General features: G+C 41.1%; 2 protein-coding genes across 2 annotated transcripts in view; both read right to left on the reverse strand.

The window, feature by feature from the left end:
• Positions 1 to 4,079: 4,079 nt before the first annotated feature.
• LOC115424068 (uncharacterized) lies at positions 4,080 to 5,324 on the reverse strand. The gene has a single exon (XM_030141170.1). It carries the CDS (start codon positions 5,322 to 5,324, stop codon positions 4,080 to 4,082), a length of 1,245 nt encoding a protein of 414 aa, XP_029997030.1.
• An 8,741-nt stretch (positions 5,325 to 14,065) lies between these two features.
• Positions 14,066 to 20,292, reverse strand: part of elac2 (elaC ribonuclease Z 2) — a 32,223-nt gene continuing 25,996 nt past the window's right edge. The window contains 5 exon segments of the mRNA XM_030142154.1: positions 14,066 to 14,331; positions 14,334 to 14,405; positions 14,408 to 14,429; positions 16,525 to 16,669; positions 17,737 to 17,815. Of these exon segments, the coding sequence (XP_029998014.1) occupies positions 14,219 to 14,331; positions 14,334 to 14,405; positions 14,408 to 14,429; positions 16,525 to 16,669; positions 17,737 to 17,815 (431 nt within the window). The 3' untranslated portion in view covers positions 14,066 to 14,218.

A 20,292-nucleotide genomic window follows, 5' to 3' on the forward strand; every position in this document is an offset into this window, starting at 1 on the left:
TCCTAAATGAATCATGGTGACGAAATGGTCGTCATGGTGACGAGATCCACTAACAATAATAATACCATGACTACTACTATTACTAATAATAATAATAATGATAGCAGTACTACTAATATTACTTCTACAAATAACAGTACTACTACTACTACTATTAATACTACTAATACAGCTACTACTAATTACTACTTCTAATAGTAACAATACTACTACTCTTACTACTAAAAACAACACTACTATTACTATTAATACTACTACTAATAACAATACTACTAACACTACTAATACTACTAGAAAAACTAGTACTACTACTACTGCTATTAATACTACTACTAACACTCTTCCTCTTCCTGCTCTTCCTCTGTCTTCTATTGTGTGTGTGTGTATAAGTTCATGTGTTACCTGTGAGCTCTGTGTCCGTCTGTGTTTGTCAGAATAAATGTGGTCTGTATTTATACACAAACTAAAAGGAAGGAGCTGGACTGACCAATCAGCATACAGGAAAGGAAGGAGGGAGGAAGGTAAGGAGGGAGGGAGAGAGGGAGATGGATGTTGGATGAACCTGGTTCCTTCAGGTCAAAGGTCATGGAGGTGTTTATTAAATATCTATCTTCAGTCTCATCCAGAAAAATTAATCTGAAGATTTGAAACATCTGATGAATGCAGTTCAGTTTAATTCAGTTTAGTTCAATTCAGTTTAATTCAATTCAGTTTCATTCAGTTCAGTTTAATTCAGTTCAAAGGAACAGGACTGTTTTTAATATTTAAACCATTTGTATTTACTCTGTTCAACTGAGTTCAATGACATTAATTCATGTGTTTGGATTCACTGCCTTTACTGGAAACAAACGTCTAAAAAACAGACCATTACAGCAGTTAGAAAGAGGTTAAAGAGGTTAGAAAGAAGTTAAAGAGGTTAGAAAGAAGTTAAAGAGGTTAGAAAGAAGTAAAAGAGGTTAGAAAGAGGTTAAAGAGGTTAGAAAGAGGTTAAAGAGGTTAGAAAGAGGTTAAAGATTTTAGAAAGAAGTTAAAGAGGTTAGAAAGGAGTAAAAGAGGTTAGAAAGAAGTTAAAGAGGTTAGAAAGGAGTTAAAGAGGTTAGAAAGGAGTTAAAGAGGTTAGAAAGAGGTTAAAGAGGTTAGAAAGGAGTTAAAGAGGTTAGAAAGAGGTTAAAGATTTTAGAAAGAGGTTAAAGAGGTTAGAAAGGAGTTAAAGAGGTTAGAAAGAGGTTAAAGATTTTAGAAAGAGGTTAAAGAGGTTAGAAAGGAGTAAAAGAGGTTAGAAAGAAGTTAAAGAGGTTAGAAAGAGGTTAAAGAGGTTAAAGAGGTTAGAAAGGTTAAAGATTTTAGAAAGAAGTAAAAGGTTAGAAAGAAGTTAAAGATGTTAGAAAGAAGTTAAAGAAGTTAAAAAGGTTAGAAAGAGGTTAAAGAGGTTAGAAAGAGGTTAGAAAAAAGTTAAAGAAGTTAAGAGGTTAGAAAGGAGTAAAAGAAGTTAGAAAGAGGATAAAGAGGTTAAAGAGGTTAGAAAGGAGTTAAAGAAGTTAGAAAGAGGATAAAGAGGTTAAAGAGGTTAGAAAAAAGTTAAAGAAGTTAAAGAGGTTAGAAAGGAGTTAAAGGTTAAAAAGGAGTTAAAGAGGTTAGAAAGGGGTAAAGAGGTTATAAAAAAGTTAAAGAAGTTAAAGAGGTTAGAAAGGAGTTAAAGAGGTTAAAAAGGAGTTAAAGAGGTTAGAAAAAAGTTAAAGAAGTTAAAGAGGTTAGAAAGAGGTTAAAGAGGTTAGAAAGGAGTTAAAGAGGTTAGAAAAAAGTTAAAGAAGTTAAAGAGGTTAGAAAGGAGTTAAAGAGGTTATAAAAAAGTGAAAGAAGTTAAAGAGGTTAGAAAGGAGTTAAAGAGGTTAAAAGGAGTTAAAGAGGTTAAAAAGGAGTTAAAGAGGTTAAAAAGAGGTTAAAGAGGTTAAAAAGGAGTTAAAGAGGTTAGAAAAAAGTTAAAGAAGTTAAAGAGGTTAGAAAGAGGTTAAAGAGGTTAAAAAGGAGTTAAAGAGGTTAAAAAGGGGTTAAAGAGGTTAAAGAGGTTAAAAAGGAGTTAAAGAGGTTAGAAAAAAGTTAAAGCAGTTAAAGAGGTTAGAAAGGAGTTAAGAGGTTATAAAAAAGTTAAAGAAGTTAAGAGGTTAGAAAGGAGTTTAAGAGGTTAAAAGGAGTTAAAGAGGTAGAAAGGGGTTAAAGAGGTTAGAAAAAAGTTAAAGAAGTTAAAGAGGTTAAAAGAGGTTAAAGAGGTTAAAAGAGGTTAAAAAGGAGTTAAAGAGGTTAAAAAGGGGTTAAAGAGGTTAAAGAGGTTAAAAAGGAGTTAAAGAGGTTAGAAAGAGGTTAGAATGCTTTGAAAGAGGTTAAAACACCACTCAGGTGCCCTGGGTGGCTGTGGACAGGGCTCCCGTCTTCAGTTTTGGAGCTGGTACCCAGCGGTGGTGCTGGACTCCAGTGGAGGCAGATACGATGAACAAGATGGGACAAAGCTGGACCAAACAACGGGTCCTTTCTGGGAGCGGCGGTCCTGGTCGTGGACTGCAACCTGGAATTCTGATGCCTGCCGGAGAAGGCACGTGTTGGTGGGCAGCCAGAGGAGGGGGAGAGGCGGACGGAGGGGATCAGCGGCAGTCCACGCTGCAGCTCAGGATCTAAAGTGAAGTGTAATTTGGGTCAGCTTCGGCCTGGGGCCCAAATTACAAGACGGAGCAATGAGTGACTTACTCCGAGCCAGACTTCCCAAACCCATGGCACAAGCCGAACCAGAGCACCGGGCACACAGGTGTGGTCCAAACAAAGAAAACTCTGGCCAGTTAACAAACGCTGCAACTGCTGCACCTGAACCAAGTCCTGTGAGCGCGCACGGACCGCCCACTACTTATAGGCTCTGCTCGGTGCCACCTACCACTCAGCACACAGGTAAAGGTGCACACCCACATGCCACACATCTACCAACCATTCATACACCCAGGCATTTGTCCTACTGAGGGCCTTTCAGAGCGTAGACACAGGTGTCCACTTCTACTGGATGTGGACGCTGTCAGACCTGTTCACATCAGTATGTGTTCAGTGTTTGGGTTTGGGCCCAGGGCCTGGTGTGGTCTAGGCTGAATCCCACAGATCTACGGGGACAGTCTGGACAACACCAACACTAACGGGTTCTTACATGATATCAACTCCACTGGAGCTCCTATTGAAGCAGAGGTTCTTCTAGAGACTGTTCAGGACGGTTGGACTGTTTTCTGCGTTTTTTCAGACTCATCTGATCTTCAACAACAGGAAAGAATCCAAATCAAACAAACCCCTGAACAGTCCCTTTGGTCCATCTGAGCTAAACTGTCCCCATATTTATATAAATGTGTTCCAAACACAAGTGTGTGATGAGTGGAATGACACAAAGAGACACAAAGAGACCCGGTGGAGCCACTGTTTGAACTGGACCAACTCACTGATGTTTATTTATTCATCTGTTGGACATATTCACACCACACATCCATCCCATAATAACTCCTATTATCACAGGCTTTCCCATGTGACATAAACGTCCCAGTGGGTCAGGACCTGGAACCTCCGACGGTGACGGTGGATGTTGTTGATGTGTGTTCAGGTCTTCGTTAGTGGGCCGGACATGTCCTCAGGACCCGGTCCAGCTTGTCCTCTATCTGCTTCAGACAGATGTCAAGGACCCGGTCCAGTTTGGTGTTGAGGGTGGTTATGTCCGGCACCAGGGAACCGATGTCAATGTTCTGGTAGATGCTGGTGCTGTTTTCACACCTGTTTCCATAGTAACCGTCAGGACAGTCACATAGGTGTTCATTGGAGTCCAGCAGCCGCCTGCACACGCCTCTGTTCAGACAGGTGTAAGGTGTGGAACAAACCAGCAGCCATCTGGACAGGTAGACGTTCAGCCCGTACTCATTACCATTGAGGTTTATACACTGCATGTAGTTAACAGCAGGGGGTGGTGACATCGCTGGAGTCAAATAATGGAAATAATGTAAAACTTTGGCATAATCTGTAAAGTTTCTATATATAATTATGGGCACAGGTATAACACTTTTGGGCTACTTCATGTACTTTCCAGTGAAAAACTCAGTGTAACAGTTCTGGGACTTCTGTTTAAGGTCCGAACACTGGGTTTTATGAAGGCACCTCATAGCAGCAGACTCAACTTGCTCTTGGTATGGGTGGGTTTCCTTGCTGGTGAATCCCACCACCACCACCAGGTCCCCCACAGGTTCATGCCCCATATGGACAAGTTTATAGTAGGCCTCATACTTCTGCTCGTACACCACCACTGCCCACTTGTACCAGAAGTACTTTTCATCCAGGGTCTTTTGGACATTGGCAACGATGTCCAGTTTTTGGTCTTTGGTGAATCTTTTGCTGACCACCTCCATGTCTTTAACCACGTACTGCTCAAAGTTGTCCAGACAGAATTGCAAAGTATCGGTCTGAGCTTTGAAGACGTTCTTGAACATGCGGTTATGTTCGTCCTGTTGACGTGATGAGCTGAATCCGATGAGTTTCCAGTAGAGCTGGTAGAGGAACATGCCCTTCCACAGCAGACTGCTCAGGTACAGGTTATAGCGGCCTATTTCACTGATGCTGCATTTGAACTTGTCCCTCAACAGGTTGTTGATGTTCTTGCTCAGAGACGTGCCACTGACCATCAGGTAATGGTAGATGTTGGCCACGCTGCCCTCAGTCCCTGAGTTCTCATAGAAGTTGGCGAAGATCTCCGCCAGCCTCAGCTTCTCCTCTTCACTTGTCACCAGCCGGAGGTTCTGCTCAAGCTCATTGAACTTCCTCCAGGCGTTCAGGATGTGAGTCTCATCTTGAGAGTAGACGCTGGCGAAGTTGAACCACTCCACGTCTGTGGACAGGTCGGATATCTGGAAGGCCAGAGAGTCCAGCCTCCGGTTGACCTCGCTGAAGCCGTTCCTCAGCTCCTCGATGCCGTTTTCCTGAGGGATGATGGCCAGAACCACGTTGACAAATGAGAGGACCAGACTTCCAATACCAGGCGCCAAACTGGCAAAGTCTTCCAGGCTCTTGAACACCGACACCAGCTGGTTAGGTTGCTTTATGTTTGTCACCACTGTGACCGTGGTCAGGAAGTTTACACCCACCTGGATTACATTCTGGACCTGTTCTTTGGTGGTTGCATCCAGCTCTCTTTTGAGCCTGCGAAGGGCTGAGAGGTCAGCAGGTGAAGGGTCATGTGACTCAGCAGCCGAGGTCGTCCAATAAACAAAGAGGATGAGTGAGAACCACAGCACGATGGAGGACGTCCGAGGAAACGCCATGACTGAAACACAGAGACACAACATTTAAGACAGAAGTGGACCCAAGTCTGAAGGGTCAACATTTAAGACAGAAGTGGACCAAAGTCTGAAGGGTCAACATTTAAGACAGAAGTGGACCCAAGTCTGAAGGGTCAACATTTAAGACAGAAGTGGACCCAAGTCTGAAGGGTCAACATTTAAGACAGAAGTGGACCCAAGTCTGAAGGGTCAACATTTAAGGCAGAAGTGGACCAAAGTCTGAAGGGTCAACATTTAAGACAGAAGTGGACCCAAGTCTGAAGGGTCAACATTTAAGACAGAAGTGGACCAAAGTCTGAAGGGTCAACATTTAAGACAGAAGTGGATCAAAGTCTGAAGGGTCAACATTTAAGGCAGAAGTGGACCAAAGTCTGAAGGGTCAACATTTAAGGCAGAAGTGGACCAAAGTCTGAAGGGTCAACATTTAAGGCAGAAGTGGACCAAAGTCTGATAACTAATAACAATACTACTACTACTAACACTACTTTTTTTATTTTTTCCTCCGGCGCTGTCGCGAGCGGCAGCCCTTCCAGTTGCTCCTTGTTTGTCATATGTTTTTTTTAGTGCTACTTTTGAATTAGTGTTAATTGTGAATTAAGTGGTAATTGTGAATTAGTACGTATGACTGGGGGACTGCAGGTCTGACCTGGTGGTCAGCAGCACTGGAGCACCACAGGGGTCTGTGCTCTGTCCTGTCCTGTTCAGCCTGTACACATTAGACTTTAAATACATCTCAGAGCAATGGTGGGCTGTATCAGGAAGGGACAGGAAGAAGAGTACAGGAAACTGATCCTGGACTTCGTCACGTGGTGTGACTCCAACCACCTGCACCTCAACACCACCAAGACCACGGAGATGGAGGTGGACTACAGGAGGAAAAGGCCTCAACCAGAGCCTGTGACCATTCAAGGGGTCTGTGTGGAGATGGTGCAGTCTTACAGATACATACCAGTCTGTAAAAAACAGCTAATTACAGACGTTAGAAAGAGGTTAAAGAGGTTAAAGAAGTTAAAGAGGTTAGAAAGAAGTTAAAGAGGTTAGAAAGAGGTTAAAGAGGTTAGAAAGAGGTTAAAGAGGTTAGAAAGAGGTTAAAGAGGTTAGAAAGAGGTTAAAGAGGTTAAAGAGGTTAGAAAGAAGTTAAAGAGGTTAGAAAGAGGTTAAAGAGGTTAGAAAGAGGTTAAAGAGGTTAGAAAGAGGTTAAAGAGGTTAGAAAGAAGTTAAAGAGGTTAGAAAGAGGTTAAAGAGGTTAGAAAGAAGTTAAAGAGGTTAGAAAGAAGTTAAAGAGGTTAGAAAGAGGTTAAAGAGGTTAAAGAAGTTAAAGAGGTTAGAAAGAAGTTAAAGAGGTTAGAAAGAGGTTAAAGAGGTTAGAAAGAAGTTAAAGAGGTTAGAAAGAGGTTAAAGAGGTTAGAAAGAGGTTAAAGAGGTTAGAAAGAAGTTAAAGAGGTTAGAAAGAAGTTAAAGAGGTTAGAAAGAGGTTAAAGAAGTTAAAGAGGTTAGAAAGAAGTTAAAGAGGTTAGAAAGAGGTTAAAGAGGTTAGAAAGAGGTTAAAGAAGTTAAAGAGGTTAGAAAGAGGTTAAAGAGGTTAGAAAGAGGTTAAAGAGGTTAGAAAGAAGTTAAAGAGGTTAGAAAGAAGTTAAAGAGGTTAGAAAGAGGTTAAAGAGGTTAGAAAGAGGTTAAAGAGGTTAAAACGGTAAGAAAGGGGTTAAAGAGGCATTTTGAGCCTCTTGGTGACCATCCTGAAAAGGTGTTGAAACAACCTGAAACATCTCAGAGCAGAGGTGTTTGTGTCAGACTGCAGTGGAAGCTCAGCTTCTCCTAAAATGACTCCCATTAAATGCTCAAATCTGTTCAGTTGTTTTCATTTCATTGACTCCAAATGTGTTGGAACACGTTCATCTCTCAGACCAGTTGGTTCAGAATCAGTTTGATCCGAGATCAGTGGACTGGATGTTGTTCACTTCTCCTCCATTCCCGTGTCTGTGTTTGTTCATTCCATCTCTGCTCAGTGCATTTGTCCGTAGATGCTCAGCGTCCATGCACTTCAATGGGACTGAGTGGAACTGCTGGAAAACCACTACAGACTGGACGCTAATTGGATAAATACCACCTTCCATCTGATGAGAAGTTGTCGGTGCAGACCCTGGACACCTGTCTGCTGGACTACCTGTCCACCGTACGCTCCCTGGAGGACGCCAACGCCCAACTGGAGCTGAAGATCAGGCAGTGGGTGGAGAGCAGCGGAGACTCCGCCTCCAGAGACTACAGCACCTGCTTCCAAACCATGTCCACCATCAGGTCCAAGGTGAGTCCACACACACACAAACACACACACCAGCATGTGTTGAAGCTGATTCCATTTAGTTTGTGTGTGTGTTGGAGCCACACCTTTAGAACCGAACCACATTTAGATGCTAATATTTAGGAGCAGATCTGAGGTCCAACAAAAAGTTAAAGAGGCAAGAAAAGTTTTTCCACTGTTTTATTTTAGACTAAAAATAAAAGTGGGTGGAGGTCAGAGCCCTGGGGAACACCTGAGGAGACCGAGGAGTGTAGATCTGAAACAGAGCCAGAGTGAACAGAAGGATCTGAAGGAACCACAGGAGGACCATTAGAGTCCAGGACCACCAGAGTCCAGGACCAGTAGAGTCCAGGACCACCAGAGTCCAGGACCACCAGAGTCCAGGACCAGTAGAGTCCAGGACCAGTAGAGTCCAGGACCACCAGAGTCCAGGACCACCAGAGTCCAGGACCAGTAGAGTCCAGGACCACCAGAGCCCAGGACCAGTAGAGTTCCGGACCACCAGAGTCCAGGACCACCAGAGTCCAGGACCACCAGAGTCCAGGACCAGTAGAGTCCAGGACCACCAGAGTCCAGGACCAGTAGAGTTCCGGACCACTAGAGTCCAGGACCACTAGAGTCCAGGACCACCAGAGTCCAGGACCAGTAGAGTCCAGGACCAGTAGAGTCCAGGACCAGTGGAGTCCAGGACCAGTATAATCCAGGACCAGTATAATCCAGGACCAGTGGAGTCCAGGACCAGTGGAGTCCAGGACCAGTAGAGTCCTGCATGGGCTCCCACCTGGAACACAGACCTGCTGCAGCTGAATCCTTGGACAGATCAGATCAGTGTTTGTCTGATGTGTGTGTTTGTCGTCTGCAGATCCAGACCGTCGTCCAGGTGTACGGATCCATAGGCCACGCCCACACGGCTGATGGACACCTCAAGAACAAGTGAGTCCAAACACAGGTTAGAGAGGGGGTGCGCGTGATGTCACCGTGGCTCCACCCACTGAGTGTCAGACAGAGGCAGATGAGTGACAGCGTTGGCTTCAGTCCTGTCTGAACTGAAGAACAAGACTGAATCCAAACTGGGGCAGAGCTGTTGTTGGTTGGTTGTATTTTCAGGTTCTTAAAGCAGTGGGAGCTATCGTTTACAGACACCCAAAGACAAAGAAAACAGAAGGAGATGGATCCACAAATCCAGGAAACCAAACCTAGATCTGTGGATCCTGTTTGGTGTCAGCTAACATTCACTGATGCTGTATTTTTGGTCCAATCAGACCTGAAATGACCTATTGTTTTGGCTAACGGTCCTTCTTAGTGCAGCTCTTGGTTTCATGATCAGATCTTTCCTGGTTTTTGTCTCATTTTGTGATTGTGAACCTTGTGCTCCTACATGATTAGTAAACGAACTGAAACTGAGGCCAACCTAGTTTTACAAATATGGGGGAACTGGAGAATAAAGCTACGACGGAGTATTAGGACCACATCCTCCATCAGCTGGAATGTAGTCAGATTACAGACAGAAGGCTGCGTCTGTATCTGTGTCTGAACGGTACTGTCCGTCAGCCTGACTTTGATCATCTCTTTGGTTCCATCTCCACACTCTTCACACTCACACACATTATTCCTCCTCCTCGTACCTGCTGCACTGAACTGGGAATGTCACACGGACACAAGTGGGATCGGTGCATTCGTATTGGATTACTTTTACAAGTATGAATACAAGTACACACACTGAGTATCGGAGCTGATCCTGGTATTGGACCGGTGCACCCCTGCCTGTCAGGGTAAAGAAAGCGGGTCATCAGTGCCACCTAGTGGAAATAACAGATTTTTTCTGCATACGTTCAACCTGAATCTGCTCAAATGGACTGAGGTGGAGAGCAGCAGAAGTGATCTGCTCCAAGTCAAAGCCCACAGTGACGTAGTCATAGAATTAAATCCAAGTATTCTGCTTGAATAGACGTCAGATCAGAACCTGCTGTTTGAAATGGTTTCAATGACACTTTTTTTTTTTTTTTGTGCTGAACAGTGTGAGTGTAACCCAGATTTGTACACAGTGTATTTTAGATTTACTGGAAATAACAAGATAAAGGAGAAACAAACAAACTTACCAAACGTCAGTTCAGGTATGAAGTTATTGTGGGATGTTCTGATCTTTGCTCAGTTGCTGTTTGTTCATGCACAGCTCAGATTAATGCTGTGTTCAAGGCCGTTTTTTTGAGCCCGTAATTCACGACTTCAAACCACGACTCACGACTGTAACGTTCCAGGTAAGTCACACCGAACTGTCTGAGCGCAAGGAATTATGGGAGTTAGATGTAAACAAACCAGCATGGTGGAGCGTAGGTTATGTTCATTTATAGTCATTTCTATCCCAGAGGTGTTTGTTCTTTGGTTATTTGAGGAAAACAGAGGAGGAAAAAGAGCAGAAGGACAGAGCAGCTGTTTACATTTGTTCTGTCCTCATTGGACTAAAACTAACGAACAGTAGAACAGCTGCTGATTCTACAGAACACTTACAGAGAAATAATGTCAGAGCAACACCTGGTTTTAATAAACAATCTGCAGAAACACCACATCCATGGGGGGGCGCCATTGGTACGTGACGCCAGAACTCAGAACTGGGAGAACATGGATCTAGTACGAGTTCAGGTGGAAGTCCCAGGTTTGACTGAACATTACAGAGCATTTACACCAGTAGAAGGAGGAAAAACACCAGTAGAAGGAGGAAAAACACCAGTAGAAGGAGGAAAAACACCAGTAGAAGGATGGAAAAACACCAGTAGAAGGAGGAAAAACACCAGTAGAAGGAGGAAAAACACCAGTAGAAGGAGGAAAAACACCAGTAGAAGGAGGAAAAACACCAGTAGAAGGATGGACAAACACCAGTAGAAGGATGGAAGAACATCAGTAGAAGGACGGAAAACACCAGTAGAAGGATGGAAGAAGACCAGTAGAAGGAGGAAAAACACCAGTAGAAGGATGGAAGAACACCAGTAGAAGGATGGAAGAAGACCAGTAGAAGGAAGAAAAACACCAGTAGAAGGATGGAAGAACACCAGTAGAAGGATGGAAGACGACCAGTAGAAGGAGGAAAAACACCAGTAGAAGGATGGAAGAACACCAGTAGGAGGATAGACAAACACCAGTAGAAGGACGGACAAACACCAGTAGAAGGACGGACAAACACCAGTAGGAGAATGGACAAACACCAGTAGAAGGACGGACAAACACCAGTAGAAGACGGACAAACACCAGTAGAAGGATGGAAAACACCAGTAGAAGGAGGAAAAACACCAGTAGAAGGAGAAAAAACCAGTAGAAGGATGGAAAAACCCAGTAGAAGTGGAAGAACCATTAGAAGGAGGAAAAACACCAGTAGAAGGATGGAAAAACACCAGTAGAAGGAGGAAAACACCAGTAGAAGGAGGAAAAACACCAGTAGAAGGATGGAAAACACCAGTAGAAGGACGGAAAACACCAGTAGAAGGATGGAAGAAGACCAGTAGAAGGAGGAAAAACACCAGTAGAAGGATGGAAGAACACCACCAGTAGGAGGATGGACAAACACCAGTAGAAGGATGGACAAACACCAGTAGGAGGATGGACAAACACCAGTAGAAGGATGGACAAACAGGTGTAGAAGGATGGACAAACACCAGTAGGAGGATGGACAAACAGGTGTAGAAGGATGGACAAACACCAGTAGAAGGATGGACAAACAGGTGTAGAAGGATGGACAAACACCAGTAGGAGGATGGAAGAACACCAGTAGAAGGATGGAAGAACAGCAGTAGAAGGATGGACAAACACCAGTAGAAGGATGGACAAACAGGTGTAGAAGGATGGACAAACACCAGTAGAAGGATGGACAAACACCAGTAGAAGGATGGACAAACAGGTGTAGAAGGATGGACAAACACCAGTAGGAGGATGGACAAACAGGTGTAGAAGGATGGACAAACACCAGTAGAAGGATGGACAAACACCAGTAGAAGGATGGACAAACACCAGTAGGAGGATGGACAAACACCAGTAGGAGGATGGACAAACACCAGTAGAAGGATGGACAAACACCAGTAGAAGGATGGACAAACACCAGTAGAAGGATGGACAAACACCAGTAGGAGGATGGAAGAACACCAGTAGAAGGATGGAAGAACAGGAGTAGAAGGATGGACAAACACCAGTAGGAGGATGGACAAACACCAGTAGAAGGATGGACAAACAGGTGTAGAAGGATGGACAAACACCAGTAGAAGGATGGACAAAACAGGTGTATAAGGGATGGAAGAACAGCAGTAGAAGGATGGACAAACACCAGTAGGAGGATGGACAAACACCAGTAGAAAGGATGGACAAACACCAGTAGGAGGATGGACAAACCCCAGTAGAAGGATGGACAAACACCAGTAGGAGGAATGGAAAACCAGGAGTTACAGGTGGAACTGGAACGCAGCATCACTGTGACAGTTCTGACCTGGATTCCAAACAGATCTGTAGTGACAAAACACAACTGAACAGAAAATGGAGGTGATTTATGGCTTTACTGGCTGTTTTCAGTCTGGAAACAGAGCTAAGCTAACAGAGCTAGCTAACAGAGCTATATGTAAACTATCAGCTGACGGGCACATGAAGATCATAAGACACAATGTTATTTAGAGCAACTCCCAAAAAAATAAGCTTTTAGTTTGAAGAAGAAACTTGATGAAACCAAAATATAGATGTGTGTAAACATAATCAGCTTCATACTCATTCAGACCAAGGTTCAAATAGTTTGGATTTTCATTCTAGTTTAGTTTTATTTAGTTTGGACTTTTTTTTCTCTAATTCAGTTCTTTTAATTCGTTTTTAGAGCAGGTTTAATAGTTATTATTAGTTTGTTATTTTTCTAAATGCTTAGTTGTAGTTCAGTTGTAGTTTAGTTTAGTTGTAGTTCAGTTGTAGTTAGTTGTAGTTTAGTTGTAGTTCAGTTGTAGTTTAGTTGTAGTTCAGTTCAGTTGTAGTTTAGTTGTAGTTTAGTTTGTTGGTAGTTTAGTTGTAGTTTAGTTTAGTTGTAGGTCAGTTGTAGTTTAGTTGTAGTGTCAGTTGTAGTGTAGTTGTAGTTCAGTTGTAGTTCAGTTGTAGTTTAGTTTAGTTGTAGTTTAGTTGTAGTTCAGTGTAGTTTAGTTCAGTTGTAGTTTAGTTGTAGTTCAGTTGTAGTTCAGTTGTAGTTCAGTTGTAGTTCAGTTGTAGTTTAGTTCAGTTGTAGTTCAGTTGTAGTTCAGTTGTAGTTTAGTTGTAGTTCAGTTGTAGTTTAGTTCAGTTTGTAGTTTAGTTGTAGTTCAGTTGTAGTTTAGTTTAGTTCAGTTGTAGTTCAGTTTTAGTTCAGTTGTAGTTCAGTTGTAGTTTAGTTGTAGTTCCGTTGTAGTTTAGTTGTTAGTTCAGTTGTAGTTTAGTTTCAGTTGTAGTTTAGTTGTAGTTCAGTTGTAGTTCAGTTGTAGTTTAGTTAGTTCAGTTGTATTTCAGTTTTAGTTCAGTTGTAGTTTAGTTGTAGTTCAGTTGTAGTTCAGTTGTAGTTTAGTTAGTTCAGTTGTAGTTCAGTTTTAGTTCAGTTGTAGTTTAGTTGTAGTTCAGGTTGTAGTTCAGTTGTAGTTCAGTTGTAGTTTAGTTGTAGTTCAGTTGTAGTTCAGTATGTAGTTCAGTTGTAGTTTAGTTGTAGTTCAGTGTAGTTCAGTTGTAGTTCAGCTTGTAGTTCAGTTGTAGTTTAGTTTAGTTGTAGTTCAGTTGTAGTTTAGTTGTAGTTTAGTTGTAGTTCAGTTGTAGTTCAGTTGTAGTTTAGTTCAGTTGTAGTTCAGTTGTAGTTCAGTGGTCTCTTTTCTCTTCTTCTCTGTGCTCCTATTCAAATCAATCCCAGACAGGACTCTGCTGCTTTAGTCTCCATGTTTCCAGGTAGAGTGGGGACAGAAGAACGACTGGAAACCACAAGTGAACACAAGTGACGGACCGACAAATATCAGTTTGGTGCCAGCAGCTAAAATTGCTTGAGGGAAATAAATCGATTTAACATCAATCTGACATTGACAAAGACAAAAACGAGGGAATTTGATCCATAATTTTATCCGTTTTAGTTAGTTTAGTAAACACACAATACAGTTTCACTTAGTTATGTTTTTTTCTTTTAATTACAGTTTTTTTTATTTTCAGTTAATGAAAATGTTTTTTCAGTTCTAGTTTGGTCATTGGTTAGTTTTAGTTAACACTATAACTTTGGTTCAGAGGCTGATCCAGTCTGTGATCCGTAGTTGAGTGTTGGTGAGTTTTGGTTTGAAGTGTTCTGGTTCCAGACTGACCCCTGCTGCTGAGAGTTCAGAAACGAATGTGACAGAATCATATTTAACACATTTGGGCCAAAAAGACGTAAAAATTAAAGTGACATATTGAAACTGGATTGGACTGTGGTATTTCTTTATTCCGTTTAAAGAAACCCAACCTCCCGTCTTTGCTCCGTTTCAGACTCGATAACACAAAGTATTCACTCATCCACACAAACCAAATCCAACTCCAGTTCATTTCAACAGATAACGCAGGTTTTCAGTCTCAGCTAAACTCAGCTGCTTTTCAGTCTCTTCGTCTGTTTGTTGTGCGTCACCGCCTCCTCCTGGTTTCGTTTGTTTGCCGCCGTCTCCATGACGACGACTGTTTTTGAATTTCTCAGTTCCGCCTCTCTCTCTCCTCCTCCAACTCGCTGATGTCGTTGGCGAATAGGGTTTTCAGAACGGGAGTGATTCTGGGGGGATTTGAAAGTCTCCAAAGTGAATCTGAGGGAAATGATGAAGTGATGTGAAACGCCACCGATGGGGGATGATGTCAACATGTTTTTCATTCAGAAAAGGATGTTTAATTTCAGCCTTTGTCTCAATGAATTTACAGTTTAATACAACAATCAAACGATAAAATCCGCCTTTCTAGTCTATGGACCATTTAATCCTCAGAATGACTCAATTCACAGCTTAATATGATACAGAAATATATATTTAAAAAATAGTTTTATGTTTATTTGGAGTCAGCAAAGCTGTAGAACTCCTGTCCTTCAAATAAGAGATAAAAGCTTTAAAAAGAGGTTCTGTGGTGAATACTGGTATTTTCATTAAATATCATGATTAGCACAAGTTGCTTGAAGTTTCTTGTCTTGAATTAATAGAATTTAATCAAATACTTGTTAAATAATTGTAACTGTGTGAAGTAACAGTGCACATTTATGCAAGTTCATTTATTTAAAACTGAAATGGTTGTTCATTAGTTTTTGTCATATTAGAGGGTAAAAATTGCTCCTGCTTTCATTTTTGTTGTTGAGAAGTGTTTGAACGTCTGCTTGTTTTTGTGTGGAGCAGACGATTCATTCATTCATTTTCTGAACCCGCTTTCTCCTCACTCGGGTCACGGGGGTCTCCTGGAGCCTATCCCAGCTACATAGGGGCGAAGGCGGGGTTCACCCTGGACAAGTCTCCAGTTCATCTCAGGGCTGAACATGTAGAGACAAACAATCACTGTCACATTCACACCTATGGACAATTTAGATTAACCCATTAACCTATCAGTGCATGTGTTTGGATGGTGGGAGGAAGCCGGAGTACCAGAGAGAACCCACGCAGACATGGGGAGAACATGCAGACTCCACACAGAAAGGACCCACCCCCCGTCGACTGGTTTGGAATCGAACCCAGGACCTTCTGTCTGTGAGGCACCAGTGCTAACCACTGCACCACCGTGTCGCCCCGTTGGAGCAGAGGAACACCACAAATACAAGAATTTTACCCTCGCAGTATCTGGGTGAGCAGATTATGCACACTTTGTACTTCATGTTATAAAAGGTCATATTGTTTTTCATAATTTGTATTAGGTTAGAATTCAAAAGTTGTTAATTTTGGCATGATTTTTAAAATTCAGACCCAGCCACTAAAATCAGCACATTGTAAACAATGAAAATGACCAAACTAACACCCTTCACCAAAGTGAGTAAAAAATGTGGACCGACACACTTCAGCATTCAACATTTGACCTCGAACAAAACATAATCATGCATATTAACCAATGTTACTGTTGATCACTGACATTCTGGGTTGAAAAAATTAAAAAATAAGTAATCAACTTTTATGTAATATATTGGGAAAAAAGAAGTTTTGTGTTTTTTGCTTCAAAAATATGGCAAATATTACAAACATGAAATTTAAAGGGTTAAAATATGACAGCTGTTGAGTATTTGGTATTTTGTTTATGTCTCAAGTTGCTGAAATACAAACAAATGTAAAAAAAAAAAAAAAAGTTCAAACCAAAGTCCATGAAAAACCTTTTGCCATTGCTGTGTTTCTGTGCAGATGAAAGGCCTCTGTGGGCTGGACAGCACACGGTTCATCAGGACGGCTTTCATTTGTCTGATGTTGGAAATGCAGGATACTCATGAGGGCAGATGTGAAGTCTAGATGAGCTGGACTGTGGGGGGGAAATTATGGGATGGACCTTATGATGTACTTAAGTTATCCACTCCTTTGGTGAAGTTTAAAAAAAAACGAGCACTTTAAGTTTAAATTATCAGAAATATTGAATTGAGATGGTAGAGTGTTTTGTTGTTGATTTTTTTTTTTGTTATTCTGGTGTGAATGCTGGATGCTGTTCACATTTGAGTTGATGTAAGCAGTGGATTAGTTGATAAAGGATAGGCAAAAGTAAGCTTTTGCTTCTAGCCTATTCCTTTTTGGTTTTTATTTTATTACGATTAATGGACTGAGTACAACGACTGACTGATGTAAACCAAAAATAAATTCATTCCTTCATACTATCAGTATGGAACATATGGGAAAAGCCAAAGTTCAGCTGTAGATGCGTGAACCTCTGGACGTGCGCGCTGGTTCGTACCCTCATGTGGTCGAAGGAGATTCCCACTCGTTCGGTGAAGTCGTGGCTGAACAGCGGCACTTTGGCGTAGCGCTGGCTGAAGTGGTTGAGCATGATGAAGTCTGCGTTCATCTTCATCCCCACACCGATGGCCTGAGACGTCGTACTGTCACACACAGGAAACTGTTACTTCACTTTATGAAACTTCAGAGGTCGATTCCAAACACTCTGACTCTTTTATTTGAGTTAAATATGAACTGACTTCATTAACCCTCTGAAGGCGACTGAGTCTGCGGTGCCACATTTTTATATAGCCTCATTCAAATGACTGTACGGCATTACTCATGATAATAAATGTGACAAATACTGAGTATATTCACTAGGGCTGTGCATCGGCAAGAATCTGACGACATGATACAAATCACAATACTAGGATCATGATATATCACAATCATCATGATGCTGTTCAAAAGGCAATTTTTTATTGGTTTTGTTTCTTTTTTTTATGATTATTTCCTTGAAGAATTGAATTCCATCAAATCTGCACAAATCCTAAACACATTTGTATTTGATCCCAACAGGATCTAATGTTCTATCAGCAAATGTTCCAACTGTGTTCAAACTGAAATTGTGTTTTCCAGACATTCCAGTTTCAGATCCTGTTCAAATGTTCATTCTATTAGTTCACAACTAACATCAGAACAGATTTGAGTTCAATCCCAACAAAGGAATAAACAGTATTGAATAAAAATAAAATATAAACAAAAAGAAAACAAATCAACCTCCAATATCTGCATTTGAATAAATACCTAAAATATCCATACAGTACTTTTTATCCTCCTCAACCCAGCTGTGGGTTTTCTGTCCACATTTGTGGACAAGAGTTTCACAACTTTACAAAAAAAAAGAAAATTGTCCACCACAAAGACATTCCATAAAAATTTTAAAAACTGCATCTGAAAAAACTTGTATCATGCACTTATTTAATAAAAAAAAAAAGCTGGTACTTTGCTGACATTTCCTGGGTCTGAGGAGGATAATAAAACTGCTAAATAATAATAAATAAAATATAAACAAAAAAACCCCAAAAATGAACCTCCACAATATCTGCGTTTGAATAAATACCTAAAAATATCCTTACAGTACTTTTGAGTATCATTACAGTATTGTGAAATGAAATATCATGATAGACTGCTGAACCCATATTTCTTTCCGTTCTCGTCTGTTTCTCACCTGTGTCTTTTCTCCACTGCTTCCTCCTCCAGAGCGTCTTCCAGAGTCGCCTCATGGATCAATAAAGTCGAATCCTTTCCTAAGAAGGAAAAAAACAAGACAAATAAGGAATCACACCAGGTCAGGATGGATGAAAAACGTCACAAAATACTGGATAAGATTATTCAGGTTGTATGATACTAGGGCTGGAACCATAGGAAAATTTCACATCACAGTTATTGTGACCAAAATTATCACAGTTCTCATTATTATCACGTATTATTGAAATTGTGCTCAAAAATGTTCAAAAAGTACTGATACACACACTGAAAGAATTTAAACAAGTTTATATTTGAAAAAAAAAACAAAAAAACAAAGTATACAGTCCCACTGTCCCCTTCTGTGTCAGAAACATTCACATATTAACCCTTAGTGTCTGAGTCTGTTCTGTCTGTTTTTCAGTCCTTTTGATTTGGCCTTTATATACTATAGAAACAAATGTTACTATACCCATGTTTGGATCTGTTTTTTTTCAGCACAACTTCATCTAGGATCATGCTGTCTGTTATTTTTTCACTTTAACCTACTATAAAACATAAAAGGACAAAAAACACAAAAAATATATAAAATCTGATTTGAAAAATGTATATAATTTATTGCATAAATAACACACAGATGTTTAACGAACCTTTTCACAGACTTTAAAAGTGAATATTGGTTCAAATATTAGGTATAGAAAATTAAAATTGTAATAAACTATACTCAGATATTTGACATAACAGTAGATCTTTACATGGTGTATTTTCTCCTAAAAGTGCAGTAATCAACACAGTTATCATGAGAATTAGAATTTAAACGGTAAGACTAACCGTCTGTGATTTTACTGCTGTTTATCGTTATACCAGTAATGGTTCCATCCCCTAGATATACTACAGGTAAGAGGAGTTTTATAAATCTGTTGAACATTAAAAGCTCAGTTTACTTCATGTACTTCAGTCTGTGAGTCAAATATTCAAGTACAAAATACAGATACTTTGAACCAAATAGTTCAGTGGTCCCTGTCCCGTCAGCGTCATGTTTCTATCAAGAGTCAATACCATTGAATTTGTGAGTTCTTCAGGTTCTGACTCTGTTCGGGTTCTGGATACAGGAGATCAATCTGCCAATAAAAAGTGGTGGGACTTTCACTGGAGGAGAACTCAACTGATTCAATGTTTTGGGGTTTTTTTGTTTTTTATCCATGGCTATGATTTTAAAATGTTTTATCTCTAAATTCTAAATCTTTTCTGGGCTCTGACTGACTAAATATTGATGTTTTATCTCAAATCAGCATGAACAGGACATCTTACAGCTGTAGACAGGATGTGTCCCAATACTTTTGTCCATATAGTTTATAAACATCAATATTTCCTTAAAGTTTAATGGGAGATTTTCTTCTTAACACTTTCAGTGCCACGGGCCGATCAGATCGGCTTTGGAGAACACTCCATATTTGTGTACAAACAAACCATCCACCCCCATTTCTTTCTCACATTTCGTGACGTTCTTTCTGTGTCCCCCTTTGAGACCAAGCAGACGGGAATTTGAGGTCACGCGACCGAATAATATTTTTATATGTTTTAATGTTCTTATTCTCCGGTGTTTGATCAGAGGGAGCCTCCATGCCGGGGGCGGCTGTGGACTCCGGGGGCTGTGGCGCCTTCTCTCACTGGGTCCGCTCCTTTCTGGTGGGTGGGGGGTCCCAGTTGGCCCTCCCACTGGTTGGGATGCGGGGCTGTGTTGCTGGTGCCTGGTCGCCGGGGTCGGCGGCTGCCTCCTGGTGCGGATGGCTCCCTGAGACAGCGCCTCCTAAACGGAAGGTTTACTTTTACTTGTACATTTTTGTTCTGGTCTACCCGTGCTCAGTCAGTCTTCTTAAGTATGTGTGAGCTTGTGGGTTTGCATGTATATATGTGTGTGTGTGTGTGTGTGGTGTGTGCGGTGTGTGGTGGGTGGGTGGCGGGTGAGTGGGTGGGTGTGGGTGGGGGGCGTACGGATTTTAAACTGATATGTAAACCACTTTGTGCTACAGTTTTTAATGTATGAAAAGCGCCATATAAGAGTATTATTATTATTATTATGAATGATGCAAATTACGATCAATAATGAATCGGCTGCGTCCGGTGCTGTTTGAATCTAATCACCATCGGTCGGAGGTTACCGAGCGGTTTCCTGCAGGATTCTTCAAATATTATAAAAACGACGCAAAATACGAAAAAACGGCCAAATTCTGTGGCGCTTTTAAGGCTTAGTAGCCCCTTAACTGTCTGCACTTAAAGAGTTAAGTGAGAGATGAAAAAAGCAGATGGTTAGTTGTGGTAGAATATTATTATTTACAGTCAGAGCAGGAAAAATAGTTTAGAATTAGAGGAAGATATTAAAATCATAGTCCATGGAGTAAAAAAAAAAAAAAAAAAATCCAATGTTGAGAAAAATGATGTAAAAAACATCTCTAGGCAGTTTGGAAGCAAAGATCATTAAACCAACTAACCAATGCAATGATACTTATCTAATCTAAAATCTATTCTGACATTAGCC

This window comes from Sphaeramia orbicularis, chromosome 8 (assembly GCF_902148855.1).
Source record: "Sphaeramia orbicularis chromosome 8, fSphaOr1.1, whole genome shotgun sequence".
Taxonomy (NCBI): Eukaryota; Metazoa; Chordata; class Actinopteri; order Kurtiformes; family Apogonidae; genus Sphaeramia; species Sphaeramia orbicularis.